This window comes from Cottoperca gobio, chromosome 11 (genome assembly GCF_900634415.1).
Source record: "Cottoperca gobio chromosome 11, fCotGob3.1, whole genome shotgun sequence".
NCBI lineage: Eukaryota > Metazoa > Chordata > Actinopteri > Perciformes > Bovichtidae > Cottoperca > Cottoperca gobio.
Genome location: NC_041365.1, coordinates 10,103,265 through 10,129,936, shown reverse-complemented (window position 1 = coordinate 10,129,936; position 26,672 = coordinate 10,103,265). Strand labels below are relative to the sequence as shown.

General features: G+C 39.7%; 1 protein-coding gene across 1 annotated transcript in view; it reads left to right on the top strand.

Annotated features, from left to right (window-relative positions):
- Nucleotides 1-26,672, top strand: part of LOC115015451 (dolichyl-diphosphooligosaccharide--protein glycosyltransferase subunit STT3B-like) — a 72,862-nt gene that overhangs the window by 21,410 nt on the left and 24,780 nt on the right. The window contains exons 3-4 of the mRNA XM_029442785.1: nucleotides 8,357-8,465; nucleotides 17,385-17,672. Coding sequence (XP_029298645.1) covers nucleotides 8,357-8,465; nucleotides 17,385-17,672 — 397 coding nt within the window. The remainder of the gene's footprint in view (nucleotides 1-8,356; nucleotides 8,466-17,384; nucleotides 17,673-26,672) is intronic.

The following is a 26,672-nucleotide window of genomic DNA, read 5'->3' as shown; positions in this document are numbered from 1 at the left end:
TGAGAGACCTGGAATACCGCTTATGCCTGCAGAAATTTAATTGTAAACCATAAATGAATTCAACAGTGAAAATCATCAGGTAACTCTATTTTGAAAGGGCTCAGACTACTGAAAAATTGTCTCCGTTTCTCCCCTGCATGTGTGGAACAAGCGTATGTTTTTTCCACAGGTTTAACACTGCGCTGCTTCTGTTTGGTCTCTCAGTGGTAGGCATTCACTATTGACTATTGAGTAAAGTGAAGGGCTGTGGACTTGCATTGTTTGAATAGCTTTCAACATCAGTCCATTTTTAGACAGAATGATTATGGGTTTAATGGCATTTACAGTGTGAACCATTATATGCCATTGCATATGTGGTGAAAGCTATATAACATTGATCTCTTAATGTTGTAGCCACCCACTGTGTCCAAATTGCATATAGTGACACACATCTTTGTGCATGCTCCTAATCTCCAGTACTAAGAGCCACACGTCTAATTTTTCATCTGGCATCCATGTAATGTGCAGAGACTGCCACAGAAACATCTGTTACAATTGAAGTCCACTCATTAATTGTCAACCAAATATATTCATCAGACAGGATTATTCAGAGCCCAGATTTCTTAGACCCTGTGAAATGTTGAAACGCTGCAAATGAAATGCACCAACTCATCAGTTATATAAGTTAGTAAACAGCTGATATTTAGTTTTTTGGAGTTACTACTGTAATGTCTGCTTGATTGTATGCTAAAAGCTAGTTTAGGCTATAATATCAGTTGTTGTGGAATGATTTTAGTCACTCTTTGCAAATAGTACCGTCCACAGCATCCTTCTGCTGAATCTTGCCTTTTACTGAGGGGAATAAAAAGATGACCCAAATACGTTTAGTAAATTAGCAGGAGAATGCATTGCTGTAGGTAAGTGTATAATTTATTTTTGACCATCCGTTGGGGGGGATTCATGTGCGAAAGCTTTGCTTATGTAACAACGGCTTTGTCCAAATTGCATGTCCTGTCTAGGTTCGGTCAGGGACATTCTTGGGAGATGGGAAGCTAAGCTTTGTGGGGAATTCATAGTATTACAGCCCACACAGCCCAAGAGGAGCTTAATCTTTTAAAAGATGATCAGTTTGCTGACATTCGGCGATATTTCTTCAATCATACAGTGGACGTTTAAGTGTATGATAGGAGCTAATTAAAGACGGATCAAGGTAACATTAGTCAAACCTTTTCTTTCAGCGAAGTTGTAATTTTCATTTTACACACCTATCAACTTAATATGGGTGTAAGGGAGGCTGCCTCATCTGGTTATACTCATACCCCCATCGTGCCTAACAATGCATTCTGCACAGTAATTGCTGTGGTGTTTAACCAATACTTGTTGTGGTTCAGATTTCTCATCTATCTTCTGTAATTACTAATCAATACTAACCTAGCTCCAGTTGGTTAATTATATGCCACATGACCAACTCTGAATAGTGTTATTGAACACAAAAAGCACAGTGGCCTAATGGTTTTGTCATTGATAGATTCCCTGCACATCTGCAGTGTTTCCCCAACCATTGTCTTGTCAGGGCGCTGCGCCCCGCCAACGGAGCCCAGCGCCCTGCCTGAAATTCTTTCTCGAATTTTAAAAAATATATATTTTTTAATTCACAACTCATTTTTCACATTGACAGGTGCTCTTTTATTAAATAAACTAAACACTTATGCTATTGATCTAATTTATGTGCACATTTCAGTTTGTACCCTCTAATTTGCACATTCACATTCTCTCCTTCGCTCCGTTTTGCGAAGGGCGGGGCTTCGCAGCACACACACACACACGTGCGCACACACACGTGCGCACACACCTACCGTCGCACGGTGAGCGCCCCTCCAAAGCAGTAAACCTAGGGGAAACACTGCATCTGCTTACAGTTTTTGCATGTGCTGATAATTTCCAGAGCCCTGTCTACTATGGCTGACCCTCAATCTCAGTTTGTTCCCTTTGTTTTAACGGCCTATTTTTAGGGTGCTTTTTAAAACCAAAACCGTAACACTCTCCCTCCGTGCTCTTTTACTTACTGAATGGAAAAAATCATACTTTGCACGTTCAATTTTTTGTAGAAACGGAGGAGGTGACACATTCTCAGAAATGAGTTTGTGGTGTATTGTATTATGTTTCTTCCACCTTCATTTATATATACGGGTAGGGACAGAAAATATAGGCACAAAAACAAGTTTTTCTTTTGTATTGTACATTGACATTGTCCCACCTGCTGCAGTGTTCTTTCCTATCTGAATTCACATCTCTCATTGCATCACTAACGCAACACTAAATTTGATCCTACATTCTGCTATTGTGTATTACATTTATGTTTTCACTGTGACGGTAATCTTAAATGTGTTATTTCTGCAATAGGTAGACAATGTGGTGTGTTCCCTCAGGCAAGGATGCACTCGGAACAGTGAAACTAGGCTATTTCTCAAATCTTACTTAAGTGTCATTCCTATATAGGAAGTAGAAATGTTCTTGTTTTAAGACCATCTTAGTTTGCCTCATTGGACTCAGATAACCTGGAACATTGTTCTTCATCTTCCCATCATGGGATCACACTGAGCGACTGCTTTGTTAAGATCACGTATCTATTGGCTGTGGAGTGTGAAACGGTTCTGTGTACCTTGACAATTCTTTATAGACCTTCACTGCCCTGTGCCCTTCACTAGCAGCAGCAGGCCTCCACCTAATGCAAGAAGATTAAATACTCCCCATTTTCTCTTTCTCCCAAGTTTTGTACACATTTGTTTTAAAGTTTTGTCATTTGCTACTGAATAACCACTATCGTGCCGTTTCCAGTGGAGCTTCCCTAGTCGGTATCTAAACTCTCCCATTTTTTTTCGAACAGGGTTTGGCTGTGTTCTGTAGACATACAATTATGGGTGTACTAAATCAAAAGTGAGCAGCCAAAAGGAACCTAATTTTATAATAGTCCAAGAAAGAAAAGCAAGCACATTTAATGTCTAGCCAACAAATGTTTCATATTTATAACTAACATGGCTTTATTAGATATTTTTGCAACTTCACCAGTCCTGTCCGGCCATGTGCACTGAGTCACCGCAGATAGACAATGTTTTGCATTCTTGCTTTAGGCTTATTCTTTTTTAGGGCTATGACTACAGCATGCATATTCACTGAGCATTATTGGCCCTGTTTGGATAATTAATTATTCAGTGGCTCTCCTTGTCTGCTTATAGCTTGTATAAGCATCTTGTCTAGCTTTGCTAAGAAAATAGCCTAATTCAAGATCGATTGTTCTAGTAGACCCACAGGGCATTATAAGTCTGTCATTGTGATGAGTATTGCCAAGCTGTTCTCACACAGGTGTGAATAAGAGCCTGTGTGTCTGTGAAAAGATAATTAGGACGTCAATAGCAGTGACTCTGCTCTCTTTAAATCTGGTGTCAGGAAAATGTAGAGCTCATTGGCTAATTGCCTACGAATAACTCCGATTGAGTATTTTAAACATAAAGAAGCACGTTCCAAAACTGAACAAATTTCAAACCCAAAGTTTCTTCCCGCAGTTGCTTTTACACAGCATTGACACATTCACAGAAAAGCACCTTGGCAAAGACCAGTCTTTATCTGGCTGTGCCCCATTTCAGAATTGAATAACTCTTCTCATAATAGCCTTTCTTTTCTCTTTTTTTTTTTGTGCGGGGGGGAGGGGGGGCAAATAAATAATGCTAGTTTATAGCTGTTTGTGTCTATTGGGTATTCCCAGTTAAAGCTGGGGCACAGTAATGTGTATTGAAATTATTTCCCTTGGCAAGTCAATATTAATGCCATTATGCCTCTTTACTTCAAGATGCATTGTCATTTTAAAAATGTTCATTCATTGGTTCCAACAGGCAGTAGTTTGGCTCTTTGCATATTGACATGATGATCTTACACCCCACCAAGGCACAAAAACAGAAACCATCTGCTTGTGTTACCCTTGCCAGCTGGTTCATTCAGAAAAGCTTAGATTAGAGGGGTGCTTTTTCGTATCAATCTAACACTAATCACTGATGCAAATGCGTATTTAATCAGTCCAGTAATTTAATTAAAATTCCAATGTTGATATGTCTGTGTGGTTTTCTCGAAAGGTTAGGAAGAGTACCTTCTTTTTTTGTCTATCAGTTTTCTTTTTTCAAATTGGCATGCTGTTTGCATTGTAGTCTTTGCCTCTACAACCACTATTTGCTGACCTTGGGATGGTCTGTTGACTATGAGAAACTCATTGCCAATTATTGTAACCAAAATAATTAACGGTAAATACAGCCGCTGATGTTTCTAAAGAACAAAATAAATTAAAACCTTTTTTACTATGTTTCAATCATGCAGGAGAGTGTTTAATATGGAAAAGTATTTTGGTTGGAGGTATTTCCAAAAGCATTAGGATTAAATGGCTCTTCCTGGACCTCTTTATCTCAAAAGTTGAGCTCTCTACTCAAGATTCAATTGGAAGAATGTTCCCTGCAGTGTCAGCAAGTGTTCACACATTGAAATTAGAATAAAACATTTATTTTGCCTGTTTATGATTTTTGGAAATTGCAGAATAATTAGCTGCGTGTTTGGTATTTATCTCCCAATGATACTGTTCATGTGTTTTTGCTGCTCCGGTTTCTATAAACAACCCTACATCATCTGAGACAGTGCCTCATTGAACCTACTGCATAAGCTGTCAGGCTAGTAATTACAGCCCATATTTAATTTCAGATTTACTAAGTGATGTCTTGTACCATGTGCACAATATTGCCATCACACATCCGCAGAATGCAATTACCTTACTGGGTCATTGAACAAGCAGGAACACACACAGGCACACACCACCCTTCGATTTAAAGTGATACAGCCGCTAGATGATATGCCAGGATGCCTCATCTTGTCAGATGATTGCAGGCATGCAGGACACTCGGCACCATTTAAACTATGTGACACTTTCCACCGGCATGGAGGTGTTAGTTTTGAGGCAGGATAGGGCAGTGTGCAGTGTGACTAAAAACTAAATATCATTCAATTTTCAGGTAATCCAACCAGAAAATCCTACCGCAAGATTATTAAAAGGTCAAATTCTGTAGGGTGCAGATAGTTGTAATCTTATTCAAGTTATTGTAAAACAGTGAATACAGGGCTTCTCTAGGAACCTAATCAGAGGACTATATTTACATATGGGGTTTCAGGGAGGTCTATTGGTTCATAAAACTGTTCTTTAACTAGAGTTTGCTGGTTCATGCGCTGTCCAAGTGAGGATCCGTCCTCCTATATACTAGCCCTGTACTCAACTGCCTCATTAACAGCCACCATATGGTAAAACTCAGTTGTAGTTTGGTTTCTCCCGCTGTCTTTCTTACCTTTGAATTTGTTCTAACTTGTGTCAACTCTCCTTTCCAAGAGAAATTCCCATTTTATTTATATATATATATATATATATATATATATATTTTTAATGTACTCTTAGCATCTGCCTTACCTTAATTACGTCTTGTACCTGATATTGTGCTTTTAAGTTCCATACTTGATCTATCAAGGACTCCCTTCTTTTATCACAAACCCTTTGAAAAGGTATCATGTGTTCTGCTCCTTCTCCTAATCTTTCAAGACTGCTGCCTTTAAAAAGAAACGGCAACACCGCTGCATTGCTCAAACATGCGCAATGGGTGTATTGTTGTGTGAAGCTTATGTTGTATGTGCTCACTTGCCTTCTGAGTCCCCAAGCAGACTCTTATTTACATTTTATCCATTCAGTCAAGGTGGGGATTACACCCCTGGAACCAAAGTCAATTTAGACATTCACCATAACGTGAACCAGTGGGGAAAAGGCAATGATGCATCTGATTATGTAGGCAATGCTGAATTGGGCATTACTGGCTTATAAACAGCAATGGAGCCCACTTAGTCATGCTGATGATGATGGTCCTGTCTCAACAGGAAACTGGTAATCAGTGAAACTGACCTTGATTTAAAATGAATTATGATGCCTGCAGAGGCCCCCGAGTGATCTAAAGTGCACACTATGCCACTCATAATTTTCATTTTTGCTTTGAGATATTATCTGAGGGGTTGATATCGTGGCCATTTTTTCCTCTTCATCTTCCTAGTTATCAATCTAATTAATTATTTTATGATATTAAAAGTGTGTTGCTCATTAGCTGGTGGTTTGAGGTGGAATCCCTAACCATCAGGCTCTGTGGCCTGAAACCATATTGGCAGCTATGCATTAAATTGCTAATGTGCCTGGAAGAACTACATTACCTGCCCCATCGAAGTTACAAGGGCAGGGATAAAGCACTGCGCTCGGCTGTCCATGAGATCATTGGAAAATGGGTTTTGTGGCTATGGCTTGACAGCATTCAAAGTTGTCTTTTACAATGCTTTCTTTGAATTGGTTTTGTTTCTGCCTCACTGATTTGACAGCTGCAGAACAGGTAAAAGTGGTCAGCCAGTTCCACCTGTATTCAAAGTCTAACCGTGGTAGAACTCTCTCTCACCTGGCTGCCTTTGCACTTTGTAACATTATTTTTCTTTACACACCTCAGTATTTAAGGAAATAGACTCTCAGAATGGAAAAACTAAAGTATTGTCTAGACTATCATCTGATCTGAAAGAGCAGTTTCGTTGGCCACTGCAAATTGTGTGTAGTGAAATTAGCTTTTAAGGATGGAAGTACTAAATTGTGATGGACAAGGCTAAATCTTAAATGGTCAAATTTTAAGGTGAAAGTTTCTATACAAAAAGATAGTTTTCATCCAACTGATTGAGAATATTGTACATCTAAATTCCAACCACTTTTCTCCCATTGACTAGTAATGTAAGAGTAATGAGAAACTGCCGTCATGGAGAATTTGAAAAGTCACTCAATCAATAGAACATCAAAATATCATGGACATGTGTTGGTTTTCCGTGCAACCTGACAAATGTGTTGAACTTGACTGCTTAGTAAAACATTAATATTAAAAATATTACATAAACACAGTTGCAAACTAATTTGGGCAGCATGCAACAGGAAGAGGGGCTTTAAGTGTGTGTGTGTGTGTGTGTGAGTGTGTGTGTGTGTGAGTGTGTGAGTGATTTCAGTGAAATTGTAATCACTATAGGCCAACGGAACAATTAATAACATTTTGGCACAGATCTAGATTCAGGTGCAGATCCAATAATTTATTTTACCGATTTCAAATCTTTTCATGAAAGTATTGCATGTGGATAAATAAAATATCTGGTACTTGAAGATGTACATGGATGCAAATTCAAAACATCAGCATTTTAAGGCTCCTCAGCATTATATTACTGCAGCACAAAAGCCACACATGCATGTTTGGTCTTGGGGGGGGGAAGCAGTTGGAGTGAAGGTACAATGAACACAAAAATTAAAGTTGTAAAAACTAAATCTCACATAAACATGTATTTACATTGTTGTGTAGCAGTTCAGGCTACTCACTGTAACCTTGCTATGTTTGTTGGCTGAATATATTTTTATACTTGACATAGTCTGAGTCAAAGAACATCTCTTGTGCATAATGGAGCTGATTAGTCATGCCAGATGATCTCCTGTCCTCTCTGGTATACATCTCGATTAGACATCGCCAGAAAAGGTAATTGTCCTTTAGCAAACTACTCTGCCTTGCTGGAGGTTTTCTATGCATGAATTGTCTTACATGAGGTTTATGGGCCTCTGAACATATTATAAAGCAGCACACATTAACAAGCTGTGCCGCGAAGAAGGTGCCTCTGAAGATGTTCAGAACACTTGCTTTCGTTCTCTTTGGCAGCAGTCTTCTCAACAGTGTCAGCTCTTTTCGTTCTGCTGCTTGACAGTGTACCAACCCCCTCGACTTACCACAGCTACAATGTGAATCAAGGCCTGTTTGCTGGGATATTCCTTATATTTATTCTCAGGGTTATTTTTTTGTTATTTCTCTGTTCCAACACCAAACAAACCCATTTTATTCCTTTGTCACCTCAGCACATGCCAGTGGTTGCAGTTAGAATTATTGGTGCAATAAGCAGGCTTCTTAAAAAAAAAAAAAATGCCACAGTACGTGTGAGCGCCCTTACTCTCCATTTTCTTTAACCTGACCCGAGAGTTGTTGGCATAAGCACAAAGACGCACATGGTGAATGGAGGCTTTATCTTCCCTATTTTAACAAGGCAAAGTCTCTGCAGCTTACCCATTCAGACCGCCTTCAGAAAATCGGGAAATGAAAAAGCCTTTTCTTCCCTAGAGCTAAGTGTTTTTGGTCTGTCGATGGCTATAACATTTTGGCAAAATATGGTCTATAAATGGAAATGGATGTTTATTTTCTTTGTGTTTTATGTTTCCTTATACTCAGCCAGCCCTTTTCTTCTTTTTCTTCAGGTTCAATTACAGATCAACGCACCATCTCACCACAAATGGCTTCTACGAGTTCCTCAACTGGTTTGATGAAAGGGCTTGGTACCCCTTGGGCAGGATCGTTGGTGGCACAGTAAGTTTCTCCTCTAATGGATGCAGCCAAGCTCCATGTTTTAAATGTTTTCTCATTTCATTGTTCAGCAATTCTAGGATATCTTTAGAGGAATACAGATTTACTTAGGCTTTTGTGAAGTTAAGAAAAATAAATGATTGAAATAAGATGAGTCAATGAGTGGTGGTTTGTACTTCTGAAAAGGGAGTGGGGGAGGGAGAGAGATGTGCTCCAGCTCTTGGTGCATCACACTGTTCAGCCTCTCCAAGAGGTCTTATGTAAGGGTACTGGAAAGGATGCTCCAAGTGAATGATGAACCTCAGATTGAGGAGGAGCATTAGAGTTTCCGCCCTGGTCATGGAACCTCTTAAATCTCTTTAATCTTGGAAGAATACTGGAGGGGTCATAGAGCTTGCCCATCAATTTATGTTCTTTGTACTTTGAAATGGCTTATGACCATGTCTTGCAGAGAGTCGTGTAGCGGAGGACAAGTTATACGAGATGCCGGCGCCACTGATGCAGTACTCGCTTGCCAGAATGAGAGCTGTGCATGTATCTACAGCAATAAGTCAAATATATTTCCAGAAAACAATGTTTTGCCCTAATGATTTTTATGGTAGACTCTAAAGGCACAACTGAGGTGTAAAGCGTTTCCAGTTTGGCCATCTCAGGATTGCATTGCCACATTTTGCTGATAATGTAGCACCGTTGGCTTAATCAGACTCTGACCTCTGGTGTGAAATGGCCTGCTTTGCATCAGACAATGAAACGGTGGAGATGAGTCAGCAATTCCAGGTCTAATGCCATGCCACTCTGCTACATTGCCCTCTTTAGCTATGGAGCAAGCTGCTGGCTCAGATGAGGAAGTACAACTAAATTGGGATCTTTTGTCATGAGTGAGGGTAAGATGGAGCCTTAGATCGACCGACAAATTGGTACCGAATTCCCAGTCATGTGGTTGTTGTACTTAACGATAGAGCGAGCTAAGCCTGAAGACAAAGCTCTGGATTTACTAGTTGATCTCTCACCTGTGGTCATGAGCTCTGGGTAGTGACTGAAAGAATGAGATCACGAATTCAAGCTGCTTTTAATTAGTTTTTCCACTTAGTATTTCTGGGCTCATTCTTTGGGAATCTGATCAGGATGGGTCCTACACACCTCCATATGGAGAAAGTCCAGGCTTTTGCTCTTGGGAAAAGATCCCAGGCAGACCCAGAACATGCTAGCAGGATTACACATCCCACATGACCTGGGAGATGCTGGTTGGGAAAAAATGAAGTCTGGATTACTTTGCCACTTAAGTAGGTCAAATTAACAATGGCAGCATGCTAAGCAAAAAATGATGGATGGATGGAAGGAAGGGTTATATTATTTTTTGGGGAATTTGCTAAATCTGTTGTCTCAATCCCTTTTTATATTAAAGGATTATCAGAGCACCACACTGCCACAAAACCCATCAGTAAAGTGAGTGACCAAATTATGCTTTAAATCATACTTAATCATTTTAGGAGACCTATGGCCACCTTGTCCCATACCAAGAAAATTAACCAATGATTAATATCGACACAAATGCAATTTTACAGTTTACATGTCTTTACCAGATGAAAAAAGAATGAGATGTATAAACCTGCTGTTAATATTCATGAACACATCAGGATTACTCATAGATATTGATCTGTAGTCAGTATTTATGTCCTCATTAGTGATTCATGCACAAAGAAAATGGTAACTAGATCTTCAGTCTGTTGTCATGGGTATCCTCAGTGCTGCGTGTGTGTGTGTGTGTGTGGTGCGTGCGTGTGTGATAGAGTTGGGTAGAATTGGGTTGTCTAGGGTTAGGCAGCATGGCAGTGCAGGGATACCATAGAGCCCTATAAGCCTCCTCTGGGCAGCATGGATTTAAGTCACAATCCAGCAGCAACAGTGCTGTTAACTTGACAGATTCCCCTCGGCTGCCATGGTCTCCCTGTTTACCAGTAGCAACAGTAGTTGTGAAACATTGACCCTTTTCAGTGAAAAATACAACATGCCGATTCCACACAATCTATCTCCCATTTCCCCCTCCTATGAGAATTTCTTCTCCCAACCTCATCTTCTCAGCCCAGCATCCTCTGAATATCTTTGGTCTCTCAATCACCCTGTTTAACAACCCCACTTGCCTTATTTGTTTTGACTAAGCTTCATGAACCCACCAGGTTTGCACCCTGAGATGTTATTGTATTAGGTAATATGATTCTGTCGAATGATCGATTAATTGATTTAATTGACATATCTGAGTTTCTCCACAAAGTATGATGCAAAAGCACCACTTTTAATCTTGTCTTTACCAGAGATGTTCTCATAAGTCATTCAGCACTAAACTTATTTAGTCTAGTTCACTAATTGAGGAAAAACCTATTAACACTGCATCAGGACTACATAGCCATATTGCCAAATAAATGTCACTAAAGCTAACCATATTGGGTCGGGCTGGATAGGCTCACTCTTTTCTTTCTTCCTGTCTCTGTGCAGGCTGATTAGAGAGTCCTCTGCACAGTTGAGACAGCAAGGCATGTTACTGTTGTGCATTTCTATCAGATGCTGTTATTATTACAGTACCAAGCAGATGGTGCAGGGCAGCGGCAGGAGCAGTTGCAAGGCTACATGCTGATGTTCGAATATAGTATTCACTACGGCACAAAAGACACAAATAATTGGAATCCAAAACCTATCAATCAGCATTCATCTGTCATTACTTGGCTAATGGTAATTGCATATGATAGGCCTAGATTGTAATAATGGATGTGCTGGTTCTGTCACAGTACATGGATACTTGGGTTAGGCCTTGTACCAATTGGGTGGAAGCTGAAACTCGTGATTATACTGGTAATCGGAATTGGAAAGCGTATAGTTTTAAGTTAATTTTCATGACATTTACAAGATCCCTGGGCAGCACAACGCGTTATCTTCTGCATACAAATAAGCATACACAGCTCACATCTCTCCTCTGGACACTTGTATTGGCATTTCATGAATCCATAAGTAAAAATAACAACAAATAAGTTATTCAGTCGCACATGGTTCATTTGAAGAAGATTAGAGTGAGTTGTGCTGATCTCTGCTTCAATGCAGTTTCACTTAAGTCATTTACTTTTCCAGTTGAACATTACTTCAAATACTTTCATTTGTTCAGCAGTAAGGATGTCACAAGACCCCATGCTTTGGTACCAAATCAATGCCAATATTCAGGGCTCAATTGTAATGTGTTTAGGATGCAGTAAACTCACTATGGACACATCCAGGGGACACACCCTTTTTTCCCCCCCTGACAATGCTTCATTGTGAATAACAAATCTGTGTTGAAATCGGCAAGAGGGAAGCTAGTTCACGTTAGCAGCCGGTGAATGGATCTTCCATAGAGTTGCATTATGTTGCATTCAATAAAAATGTTGCAATATTGGCTGAAGATACATTTTAACATTATCGTGAGGTGTTCAAATGTAGTGTTGTAAAATGTAGGTTTTGGTGAGAAACTTGAATAAATACAGATGTTTAAAGGATATGTTTTCACAGCAATATAAAATGTATATATTAGAGAGGAGATTATGATTTGTTTAACTTCCTAACAAAATCAGTATGCAAAAGGTAATAGAGGAGTTTATGTTGATGTACACAGGATTTATTATTTAGATTTTTACTGTTACTATTGACTTGTGGAATTTCACTGGTATTGGCATAGACGACAACATTTCTGGTTTTGTGAAATCCCCTACATTAGCAAACTCGATAGAGGACGAGAGCTTCCGCATTATCCAAGCTTGGGTTTTGTACGAGGTGGGAGGACAATAGGTGCTATGATGAGCAGTTACTGTAATGTAATGTATTACTTCCTCTCCAGCAGAACTGGCTTCTATCTGTAGATCTTTTCTCTTTATGAATATTAACTCTGTTCCCTTCAACATCCATTTTCTGCCAGAAGGTCTTACATTTATTTCAAGTTAAACTTTATGATCCATTCAGTCAAGACTGAAAATCAGTTTTGGTTTTAAACTGTTTTGTTACGTGAGAAATAAAAGTTTCAATACCATACCTACAATAAGACAATATACAATTACTAAAATGCCTTTTAAAACAAAACAGGTTTAAAGTAAAAGTAGGTATGGGGCCTAGCTTATATGATTTCTGATGTCTTCTTCTTGGAAGTGTTAAGCTGAGCAAAACAACTACAGTATATCTCAAAAGTGAGTACAACCCTTTAGATTTTTGCAAATATTCTGTTATATCCTTTCAGGGGATAACATTATCCTACTGAAACTTTGATATAACTTAAAGTAGTCAGTGTGCTGCTTGAATAACAGTATAGATTTATTGTCCTTTGAAAATTACTCAGTACACAGCTGTTAATGTCTAAACAGCTGGCAACAAAAGTGAGTACACCCCATAGTGAACATGTCCTAATTGTGCCCAATGATGTTGTTTTCCCGCCCTGGTGACATGTGACTCGTTAGTGTTACAAGGATTCAGGTGTAAATGATAAGCAGGGCTGTTAAATTTGGTGTTTTGGGCATAATTCTCTCTGAATGCTGGACAACATGGCACCTCATGGCAAGGAACTCTCTGAGCGGCTGAAAAAAAGGATTATTGCGCTTCACAAAGATGGCCTTGGCTATAAGAAGATTGCCAACACCATGAAAATGAGTTGCAGCACAGTGGCTAAGATCATACAGCGGTTTTCCAGGACAGGTTCCACTCGGAACAGGCCTCGCCAGGGTCGACCAAAGAAGTTGAGTCCACGTGCTCAGCGTCATATCCAGAGGTTGGTTTCCAAAAATAGACGTGCGAGTGCTTCCAGCATTGCTGCAGAGGTTGCAGAAGTGGGATGTCAGCCTGTCGGTGCCCAGACCATACGCCGCACACTGCATCAAATCGGTTTGTATGGCCGTCGCCCCAGACAGAAGCCCCTTCTGAAACCGATGCATAAGAAAGCCCGCAAACAGTTTGCTGAAGACAATGAATCCAAGAACATGAGTTACTGGAACCATGTCCTGTGGTCTGATGAGACCAAAATAAACCTGTTTGGGTCAGATGGTGTCCGGCGTGTGTGGCGGCACCCTGGTGAGGAGTACCAAGACAAATGTGTTTTGCCTACAGTCAAGCATGGTGGTGGCAGCATCATGGTCTGGGGCTGCATGAGTGCTGCCGGCACTGGGGAGCTGCATTTCATTGAGGGACACATGAATTCCAATATATACTGTGACATCCTGCAGCAGAGCATGATCCCCTCTCTTCGGAAACTGGGCCGTAGGGCAGTTTTCCAACATGATAATGACCCTAAACACACCTCCAAGATGACAACGGCCTTGCTGAAGAAGCTGAAGGTTAAGGTGATGGACTGGCCAAGTATGTCTCCAGACCTAAACCCAATTGAGCACATGTGGGGCATCCTCAAGAGGAAGGTGGAGGAGTGCAAGGTGTCCAACATCCGTGCGCTCCGTGATGTCGTCGTGGAGGAGTGGAAGAAGATTCCAGAAGCAACCTGTGCAGCTCTGGTGAATTCCATGCCCAGGAGGGTTAAAGCAGTGCTAGATAACAATGGTGGTCACACAAAATATTGACACTTTGGGCACAATTTAGACATGTTCACTATGGGGTGTACTCACTTTTGTTGCCAGCTGTTTAGACATTAACAGCTGTGTACTGAGTAATTTTCAAAGGACAATAAATCTATACTGTTATTCAAGCAGCACACTGACTACTTTAAGTTATTTCAAAGTTTCAGTAGGATAATGTTATCCCCTGAAAGGATATAACAGAATATTTGCAAAAATCTAAAGGGTGTACTCACTTTTGAGATATACTGTAAGTGTGAGAGGAGCAATTTCAGTGGATATCATTTGCAGAATGATGCCTGGCCAGGATATGTCCTGCAATGCAATTACTGAGCAATTGGGGTAGTCATGTTGTCTTGCTTTATGTGGTAATTATTTTGAACAGTGTCGGTGGATGATTGCATCCACACCGGTGCTACTAAGGGGGATGATACTGTTCAAGTTTGGAATCAAATAATGTAGTGTATTAGAACCAATGGGTTGCTTTACGTGTCGCCCTGCCAACCTAATTGAAGTAATTTGATGGTCCTGAAGAAAGATGCACTGCAGCAGAATGGTTGTGGCATCAGAGAAAGAAAGTATTGAGAGACAAACTAATGCATTGTTGGTTTTGGTCTTTTCATGGGTTCTGTTGATGATAAAAAATATAGAAGTGTGTTAGCCTTGTCCTTTTTTAACAGGCTAAGTTTGCTGTCAACCCACATTTAACTTGGAAGAAGTTTAGTACCAGATGGTCAGTCGGTCATATTCACAAAGTCAGTCACATTCTGCCTCATAGGGTTCACAGGAATTTCAATAGCAGGCGCATGGGTCATTCTGTTGGCCATCCTAAATGCAAATGTGTCATGCAAATCTATGCAAAAAGGAGCATGATGTAGGAACTGATGCACAGAGGTCTGACGGAGCTACTGCAGAGGTTCTTTCCACATCCATTTCAGACTTTTACCTGCCGTATCTTTTTATACAAGAGGCTGAGGTGGGGTTGTTTGCCTGAACAATCTGGTGCCTTGTTCAAGGGCACCGTGATAGTCGTTGCTGGAGTAACAGAAAGCCACTCACTCATTTACTGTGTAGGCTAATTGTCAAAATCCCACTTGTTTGCATGACTGAGCTAGATCATTTTCTGAACATAGACATGCTTCAGGGAAGAAGGGCATTTATGTTACTCCCACACGGCATTCAGAATCATAAAATAAATGTCTGAGAGCTGTTATTTGCATCAAACCTATGCTTTTAAAACACGCAGGGGTGTGGACAGGAGCTGGGTTCATCTCGGATTAGTGCAGTGTGACTGTTTCATAGCCCATAATGCAGCCACAATTCATGGCTTTTGTACAGAAAACTTGTATGAATTACAAAGAGTCCCTCCTCGGTTTTAAAAACCTGTCTTGACATTGTAACAATGTCAGTCTAGATTTTCATGAGTAGAGGTGGTCTGTGAACGTTCCGGCTCCAGGTGGAATTCATAAAACCACCTTTGCTCTACCCGAGAAGAGTAACAAGGCATTTTTTTTCCTATTGCGTTGAGCTTTTTACCTGCCTGAACTCTGTTTAACATACCCTTTCTTGCCTTTCATCCTCTATAGTTCACTTTTCCTCCTCATTCTCTCCAACCTCTTCATCTTCTCTCCTCTTCTGTCTGCCTCTGCCTTTCTCTAATGTCTGGCTGTCCTTTCTCACCTCCACTGTGCCTCCATTCTTTGCTCTTACCCTTATCCTTACCCTGTTTCCTCCCCCTTTTTCAAATTCAAAATCAGACAGATAATCCTGACAGTCCTCATTAATTGTGTATGATAGCGTTAAGTCTCTAAGCACTCAGCTGGGTCACCCCGTTTGGAAGACGGGCGAGCCCATATCGGTTAATGTGACAGTTTGGTGCCTCTCTGCTTAGACCAGTCCAGCTGCCCTCTCCCTTTTTATTTTCATTTCACTCCCACCCACCCTCTCCCCAGAGGACAACTGTCAGTTGCTCTTTCTTCTGAGCTGTAGATAAGGAACGAAGGCTTCTCTAATGTGACCGTCCATAACAACAGCGGCCTGTCAAGCCAATAAACCACTCTTTGTTGCCATAATGACAATGACTCAAGTGCATTTTTGAGAACAGCTTTTGTGAGTTCTAGCAGATGATATTTTCAAAACGAACAAGCGATGTAATACATTCTTGAATTCCAATTTAGAGAAAATGATGCGCAATGATTTTAAGCCATCAAGCCAAAACTCGATGCAGGCTGTGATGAACAATCTCAATCATCTATGTAATGTTTTCGGGACCTGGGCCCTCCCACAGAGTTCAAAACGGCTAATTATTACAAGAGTAGTTTTGTAAATGGCAGGATACCGCTCCATTAGACAGTCCAATCCTCGGAGCCAAGAGGCTAGACATGCTTGGATTTTCATTGAAGTAGATTGGTTGATGATGCCAAGGTCTCCTAGGCACGGGCTAATTAGAAACGTGAAGACCTGAGTTTATTAGCAGCAAGGCAAAGAGCATGGACACAGTGAGAACACATCAGGGGCATCACTCAGATGTTAAAAAATGGCCTTGTCTTTTTTCTTTTCTTTTTTAAATACTTCAGACAGCCCATGTGTACTGCACTGGGCCCTAATTGGATCTGCTCATGTATAGATGAGACGGGGCCATGGGGCCTCGCCTGCTCAGCCCCCAGCATCGACTGAGTGCAGGGTTGAATTAATAATAGAATAATAGAACATTATAAATGGCAACATTTCTGATAATGGACTAAATGTAAAAAAAAAGGTCAAATATTTGCTAGTTCCAGATTCCCAGATGGTAAGCAGCTGCTGTTTTTTCTGTTTGACATAATTGTAAATTGAATATATTCCCTTGTTGGTCAGAGAAACAAGCATTTCAGCTTCACCTGTGGCTTTGGGAAATTGTGATGGATATCTTAAAAAAAAAAAACAGATCGATATATAAATAGAATATAATCTATTGGCTCTAAAGAACTGTGATTATCAATAAAAGCCAGTGTCTCAATCAATCAAATGTATTAATGATAATGCAGCTTGTTATCGTCCACAGTCCTCCCATTTGTAATGCTCAGAATCGTTCTTCCCATCTTGGCACCTTTCATGCTTCCTGTCTTGTCCCTTTCACTCACCTACCAACGCTTATGTCAAGGGTTGCATCAAAAGATTTTAATATATTAATTCTTGCCCTTTGTCCTTTTTGCTTGAACAGTTACTTTAAAGATTATGAAAATAGTTGCCAATTTTTTTTCTGTTGTTTGACTGATTGTTGCATCTACTTGTGTGTGAGTTTCACATCCCTCCCTCCATTCATTTTGCTCAATCTCTCTCTCTCTCTCTCTCTCTTTGCCCCCTTACTCAGGTCTACCCAGGGTTAATGGTGACTGCGGGCCTCATCCACTACGTGCTCAACCTGCTCCACATCAGCGTCCACATCCGTGACGTATGTGTCTTTTTGGCGCCGGTGTTCAGCGGCCTGACAGCCATCTCCACCTTCCTGCTGACGCGGGAGCTGTGGAACCAGGGTGCAGGGCTGCTGGCGGCCTGCTTCATAGCCATCGTCCCTGGCTATATCTCCCGCTCCGTCGCAGGCTCTTTCGACAATGAGGGCATCGCAATCTTCGCCCTGCAATTCACCTACTACCTCTGGGTATGTACACTGGTCATTTGATGGAAAGGTGTAATAAGGAACTATACATGAACATGTAATATTGGCAAACGTATCATTTTGATGTGGATCGACACCTCTTGATATTGTGCTTCATGGTCAGTTCAAAGTTCTCCTTTCTGTTAGGAATCAGAGTAAAAAACTGAACCATGTGCTTTTAAATCTATTTTAGCTGAAAAATATGTCAACATTTCTGCCCCAACAGTGAGGGCTTTATAAAGCCCTATTTCCAATCTTATTTGGCCTCGTCCTCAGATGTTAAATTATTTATCCAGAGACTTGAAAGGCACACCGGGCATCTTTCAGACCACGTGGAGCCGAGGGAACACCGTGCTGCTCTGTAAAACCTTCACAATAAGATGACCTTTTAATAGCAGAATTGAAAATATCTCTTGGGTTAAAGGTTGAATAGACTCTTTTTTTTTAAATACACAAAGTAAACACAGCGGGTTCACCTTCCTGACTACAGCCCAACTGACCTTGTAGAATTCACAATTCTCAACATGGTAAGATTAATAGGTTTTACGTAACATAAATATTTTTCCTCTAGTTATTAAAACATAAATTGTCAAGGTAGACTGTGACCTCTCAAATACGTTCTACTGATGAAGAGAAAGTGTTGTTTTTGAAAACAGGAAAAATATGTCTTTTAATGGTTATCACAATAAGTGGAAGGAAAGAGATAGGTGTATTAAACAGACTTTTCAGCTGCTTTACAGCGCTGCAGATAATCTTACTTTGAATGCCTCTCGTGTGAATCTTTGTGTGAAATTGAAGAGCTCTGCTTTGCAAACATTATTTTCATCCCCTCTTTTCTATCTTATTGGAGTTGACCTTGACAAGTAATGAAGAGTTTTTGGTTCTGTATTGAGCTGTACCCGTTCACAAATTAATTCCTCTCCCCCACTTTTATAAACTCAGAATAAGAATGATAATGCTTTAGGATTTAAAGGAAATTTAAATGTATTAAGGAAACTGGTGGGCAGTACATCCATAGAGCACCACAGGCATATTTCTTATTCATACAAAATCCTGTCATCTCATGGAGTTGGGTTGGGATTTTCTATTAGCAAAATGGCCACATGTTCCTGTTGACTACAGTGATGGAATATAAAATTAAGAGGTTACAGTGACGCAATTATCGTCATCACTATAACATAATTTCACACATGCGGCTAACTTTCACAGGAGCAGGTGTCAAATGAATACGGACGTTTAAAGGGAGTCCAAATTTAATATTGTTGAATTTATCAATGTGAAAGAGATCAAGCAACAGATTAAAGTGGTTGTGAATGCGATCTGCAATTAGTGACTTACACAGGCCTTATGTATATAAACTGAACCTGCCAGGAGCCTCATCTACCAAACATGCATGCAGCAGTGAAGAAATGTCACATATGTCGTCATTGGAAATGATTTATCCTTAATGCTTGGCTGTAAACATAAGTCACTGTCATTAACCATCTTTATCTTTTAAATTTGAACGATATGTTACACAAATATTAAGAACAGAAACAAAATCACGAACCATCACCTATCGCTTTTATTGGTTTACTCTGTTCTGAAGCTTCTTTGCATCACTCCTGCTGCTCAGTTTACTTTGGCAAAGAACATTACATTTTATTTTATTTTTAGCTAAGAAGCTTTGGGTATTATTCAGAAAAGATTATTACATGATAGGATGCTGCAATCCTTGTGGAGCAAATAAGCTACATGTCTGTTACTGAACAACTGTACAGTAGTTGCGTGGATGTAGGGAGACGTTTTGATTTGTGGCTGGTTCACATCAACTGATCCAGAGATAAGGCGGGCAAATAAAGCTCCAGTTTAATTTAAGTTACATTGATTAATACTTTCATTATACCCGCAGCGTTTAAACATGACAGCCTGCAGCTGTTAAAGTACCATCCCATCTCAAAACAGAGCAATTCATTTCCACATTCATGCAGACATCTGAAAGACCATACGACGTTGCTCATCTTAGCTGTGTTATGCAAGTAGGACTGATGTCATCCATTGGTCCAATCCATAGGCAGCAATCCCTTCAATCACCCGTACTTTCACACACGTTGAGGGGCGGAGAGAGAGATCTGAAACCCATCAAAACAAATCGACGCAGGGTCAGAACAGCTGATAGTTTCACTAGTTTTCACTAGTTTTACTGCATAGTACACAGTAACATATTCATGCTGCAGTTGAACCTAAACTATCCTCCCACCAAATGCAAAGACATGTTTTCCTTATTGTCAAAGATGTTTTAATTGGTAAACACGGATATTGTGGCTGTCACTTGACGTTGTTCAATAAAGTTGTTTGATAAAGACATCTCTTTACAAGTTGCTTCAAATGAACATATAGTTGTTGTTGTTGCTGCAACAACCTTGACTGCATAATGCTTGACAATAAACAAATAGAATCGGAAGTTGTAAAAAGGCACCAACATTTTGTACTTTTTATCTGTTCTTTTGGTTTTTCATTTTTTAAGTTCTTTTCTTTTTTAACTCTAGCATTTTGAGTTTTCAGTTACATGGTTCAATTTATATATATATATATATATATATATATACTATATATATATATATATATATATATATATATATATATATATACTATATATATATATATATATATATATATATATACTATATATATACTATATACTATATACTATATATATATATATACTATATACTATATTATATATATATATATACTATATACTATATTATATATATATATACTATATACTATATATATATATATATATATATATATATATATATATATATATATATATATATATATATATATATATATATATATATATATATATATATATATATATATATATATATATATATATATATATATATATATATATATATATATATATATATAACTGTCATTTGACTACAGAGTCTGTGTCTACAGAGACCCATATTTGTTGATTGTCCATGTTAGACTGGCTGGTGATCAGGAAAACTGGTACTCTAACTGTCCTCATCCAAGCAGTTTCAGTAAGTGGACAGAGAAGAGCTTACATGCCACAGGCAATGAGTGGTAATATTAGCTCATAGGCTATTTGTCCAATTTTAAATTAGCTTCAAGGTGTTTATTTACCTTTATGCTAAAGCGTAAATACATTCTGCACAGTGGAGGCTTTCATCCAGGTAGTGATGCAGGTATTTTGTCATGCCTCACTGCGGTTTGACACAGAGTAATAAGCTTGGAAGTAAAGTTGCCACCGGGTTGGAAGGGAGCTTTTATCTGTTCAAGCATTCAGCCATCCCAGTTTATGTCACTTTGTCAAATTGTCCATGGATGCATGTGTACATGTGGTTTGGTTTCATGGTGGTATTAGTCACTAGGCTCCAGCTTGCGGACAATTTACTCACTATCACCGATCTGGCGATGACGTACAGTTTGGTGTCCAGGTGGCTCAGCATACCAGTTGTGTTTACAGTTCACGTTCCCGTACAACACACCTGGCTTTGTGTCTGTGTGCCAGTCCAGCAGAATGAAACCAAACAGCTGATGATGTCAATGGGAGAGTTTAAAACCTCGGAACATACAGTGCTTATTTGAGAGCCAAACATAATTAGGAAATGCATAATATGCACACAAGAATATACAGGCTTTTATATGTACATGGATATATAGAAAAGTACAAACCACACAGAATTTGAAGTGGCAATACAGAGAAATCATATTTCAATGAAACTGTTTTCATCTGTATAGTCTGTGTAGTTTCAGATAGGAATAGACCCTCAGATTATTGAGGCCAACAAAGACAAACACCCAACGCATAACAAACATTTCCGCCAACATATCGAACGTTTGGGTAAAAACAAAGAGCAGTACATCAAACGACTGGTACACCATGGGCACATCCCAAGTCTCTTAAATTGCATCCTTGTTACCCTCACAAGAAACCCTGCAAGGAGAGAGGAAACGAGGAAATGTGTTTTTAGATCAATGAGATAACCTTTCCTCTGAAGTGTCGCATGAAGCTTTTACAACTGAAGAGACCTTTGACGGAGTTTGTGTGTGACACATGTGCTAATACTAATAAAAGCACATCGTTATCACAGCCAGAGCAGCAGCAGCCTATTATCTGTTCAACAAACACATGCACTACTGTGTCCTGCTTAGAGGCACAGGAACCATTTCTACTGGCAGAATGCATTTATATGATTTATGCATTATTTCCGTCAATATTTATTGATATTCTATATTGTACATTCATTATTAAATAACACACAATATGATTATAGTGTCTTTTGAAATCTTCACGAGGAAAAATGTTTCAGGGAAAATATAAATTGGCCTACATCATTCATATGAAACCCGACGCAGGAATGATCAGCCTCACATGTGACTGAATGGAAATGACGATAAATAAAAATGCAAATGTAAAAGGTGTTTCTTTCAGACAGACTGACTTGTCGACTGTTTCTGAATTTCATTCTATCCATAATTAAAATTAATGGGAGAAATAACAGATTATTCTTTCTTTCCAAGTTGTTTTTGGTCCCTTATGGTTGTTTAGATCTACAACTAACAGATTTTTAACTAGGTGGTAAATCAGAAAACAAACACAATATAAAACCTTTGAGTGATGCATTTTAGTGATGTTGAAATGTATCAGATCAGTCCAATCAGCTGCCGTATCAAATCAATAAATGATATTCAGTAAGGAGGGGTGTCAGCTGGTTAAAGACTTTGGGTCTTCAAGATGGCGCACCAGAACAACTTCCGAGGAAATATGAGTCTGAGGATGTACCCAATGAGTAGATAACAAGGCTAGAAAACTAGCGTGGGAGTTTACCAAAACAAAAAGGGACAGCCATCAGTTTGCCTTGGTAATTCACTGTATATTGAAATATGTGCAGATAGAGCAAGAAAACAAAGGGATGGCAGAAACTTTAGTTGAGGCATACTAAGACATTTGGGCAACAACGACTGCAAACTCTGCAGAATTGCAGACAAGTGAACTGTGTAAAGGGTGAACTTCAGGTCTCTGCACCGAAATCCGGATGCCCTGCATTATAAAAATAATACTGAACTAATGCACCCTACTCTCAAAATATGTAATTTTTATAAAGGTTTGAAATAATATGAGTAAGAACAATGAGTAAATCATGACGCCCAAATCATAATTATAATCTGCCTAAAGGCCCTGTCACACATGTCCGTATGACAGAAACGTATGCCGGCGCATACGAACATTTGTCAGTCCAAATACGTCCAACTTTTCATCGGATCGGAAAAGTGAACATATACAGATACGCATGTCTAACCTATTGATATCGTATCACTCACTCACAGACGAATTCCCAACAAATGCATAACGTATACACACTTTTGGCACTTTTCCAGCTCCGTTGGCCAGACGCTCTGATACGTTTTAAATATGTAAGTGATACGCTATCAATGTATGACATGCGTATAATAATTTGTTATGTATGCATTATGTATGCGTCAGCTACAACACCGCTGTGGAAAAGGCTAATTTTCATATACGCCGGCATGTTTCTGCCATACAGAACTGTGTGATAGGGCCATGTGTCTGGCGTATCGTCTGCGTCCTTCAAACGATCACAACTTACCCTTAATTTATATCAACGTATTGCCGATATTTCGTATGCGCCGGCATACGTTTCTGCCATACAGATATGTGTGACAGGGCCTTAACAAACTGTAATGTTTGTAGACCGGTAGATATGTTTCTTTTGTTTACAGCAGGTATTACAAAACCTTGTTTCAGATTTCTGCCATCTTTAAACGTTAACAAGAGAGCCTTCATCATTACACATCCAATGCATTTTTTCTCTAATACATCTAAGATGTTTTCCTCTTGTGTCCATCTGAAGTCATTTTTAAGTCTGCAGGAGTTTCCAAAATTCAGCACTTAATTTTCAGGACCCATCCAAAAAACTGCCACCATAACCATTTGTCTCACACCAGGAAATGTGTATTAGGGTGTGTTAGGGACATCTGTTCGTCTCTGCACTATTATAATGGCCTCTTGTCATCCTGTGTGTATGGACAATACATCTCCAAATGAGGCAGGTGCTCCTCGCAGCAGCCATCACTGCCTCTTAAGGTGATGTGTCATCGGCAAAGCAGTGCCATCAAAAAAATCCCTTGCCACTCACCTTCCACCTCTCGCGTCTTCCGTTGTATTTGGCACGGGCCCTGAAAAACAATCATCCCCGCCATGCACCACTGCGTCCCATTATCAGTCTCATTTACCGACATTTGTCTTTGCGTTTTCCTTTCGTCCTCCTCCGTGTTTCTTCCATCTCGTCTTCCTTTTAATTGTCTTTGTCTTCTTTTGTCCCTGTCATTGTTTTTGCTCTAGCTGCGTTTTGCATTCTGCTTCTTCTTTCTTGTTCTTCCCACCTTGCTCTTTCTTTCTGTATCATTATTGCTCGTTCCTTTCTTTGGCTCTCTTCTTTACCCCAATTCTCTCCTCCATGTGGCAAAAATGCACAGAGCCACTCAAGTCCAATCCCAATCTTAATTACCCGACTCCTTCATTTTATCCACTAATAACCCATTCAACTCCAGCCTCTTAATCTCCGTGTTTACCCAATCCCAACACGCACACTTAGACACCCTCCCATAATCTATAATTGAATCCTCTGACACCCAGGAGAGATGCTCTTCTTAACATGCGCGCGCACACACACACACACACACACACACACACACACACACACACCCTTGCGCTAACCCCATGCACCATGCCTACATCGTTGTAACAGTAATTCCACTCTTTCTCTCGGCTCGCATTTAATTAGCTGGACTGGCATCACGCTGTGTGACTTGACAAAGAGAGTGGAGGCTGGGAGGGCAGTTGGAAAAGAGGGTTGAGGCAACAGTTGCCACATGCCTCTGAATGGACAACGCAAGGCTGCACGCTAGCTTTGGTTCAGCTTGAGTGGGAATATTGTCTGAGGAGTACACAGTAGCTCGCACAGTAACTGTTGTCGTCCTAATCTGTTGTCGTCCTAATCTGTTGTCGTCCTAATCTGTTATCGCGCTAATCTGTTATTGCGCTTGTTTTCACTTTTACACAAAAGAAGCAAAGACTCAACATGGATTCATTCATTGGAAAAAATTATTGGTGGAAAAATGTATTGGTGGATGTGCCTTTGGCACTCATTTGGCAGTTTAAAACTTGCTTAAACTAATGTAGTCTAATAAATTAGACTGGCACCCGGTCTGTTTATTTTGTTTTACCAAAGCTCGCTCAAGTGGAAGTAATTTCTTTTTTTTGGAAGGCTTTCTTGCCTTTTAATGATGGTACAGTTTAGGAAATGGAGAGCAGAGAGGGGATGACATGCAGCAAAGGCCCATGGGTCGGATTTTAAGTTTTGTTCTGAAATCTGGTGAGAGATGACTTGTTGCTGGAAGACGACAATGGAAACCACATGAGTGAGAGTTGGAGAGACGAGTTCCATTGTTGCCATAGCTTGTCATGTTGGAGTACAGAAAGTGTTTGTGTTATCTAAAATATTTTCAATTTCACGCCTGAATATATAGCCGATTTCGACAATGTAGATGAGACGTAACCCTCAACAATAACAAACAGACCGAATCAAGCAAAATGTATAGAAAAACCTTTTATTTATCTGTAGGGGTGTATGTGTTGTCAGACACTTACAATAACAACCGGAGCCTAATGGTGGTAAAAAAAACAAGCACTTTTAGTGGACGTACATTGACAGTGCAGAACTGCCCGATATAATTACATTGCAGCCCGTTTAGCGGCTGCAGGCTTCAGCACTCTCGCTCAATACTGGACCAATTTCAAAAATTGTCACACAAACGCATTGGAAAACAGGGTCCAGGTTGAAAAATACTTAAGTTAACCTTTAAACCTGTAAATGTAGCTCTATGTATAAAAACTATTTTTAAAGACCAGTGAGTTTTTGTCGGTATTTGGGGCTGTAATGTGTGTTGAAAAATGACATGTGCTCCAGACTGAATGAAAAGTAATGTCCAGCGCATGTGTTATTAAAATCACCCCCATCTCCCATAGCGATATAAATCTCATCCCTTTAGTCCTGTTGACCCAAACAAAGCACAGAGCAGAACAGTTGCACCTTTTTTTTTTATTCTTTTTTTTATAGGGGGAATGATAATCAGGTCACCACTGACCTACTTACTGTGGCCCACCTTCAACACAAGGAAAGCACTTGCTTGAGGACAGTTTATTTTTCTGCTATCTCTGTAGGCAATTGTTTAATTGTGACGCTCTGCTGGGTATTTGGGCGAGGCGAGACTACATTGGTCCAGCAATCATTGATTCACCCCCATCAGCAAATCTCAGGCATTGCTGGATGTGATTAAGCTACTTGACACCCCCACCCCCCCCCCCTCCGCCCCACACCACCACCACTTTTAAGTGTCAAGTGTATCCGTGGGTCTGTGTGTTTGTGCACTTGCAACTGTTTCATTATCTCAGTGTGTTTTTTTTAAATGTTAATGTGTACTCTTGCTTGCTTTATTGGCCTATGGCGGGGAAGGAGAGCTTGTTTACAAGATGTTTTTGTTTCGTCTAGTCTGAGCTGCTCTCCTCTCGTCTATTCTCTAACCACAGCTGGCTGTCCCACATCTGCTATGATCATTAAACTGTGTTTTAAAGATGCTGAAAATGTGAATGTTTAGCACCTTTTTAACCCATTCGCTATGTAAGTTTGTTTTACACATTTTCATTTTACATTAGTTTCCAAATGAATGTCTTAACTTACTCTTAAATCTGGTGAATCACAATGTTAACAAAGCTTTTAATGGGACTATGATGATTAAGCAAACGAGTAGAGTGCACCTGTAGTAAAGAGGACAGCCCACACTCTGTTAAGATTAAAAAAAAACAACATCATGCTATTATCACATTCTAGGGTGCTTTAGTTCCTAATGTCTCTAAACTGTGGGTCTAAACGTCTTATTCGATGTTGAAGCATATGATAT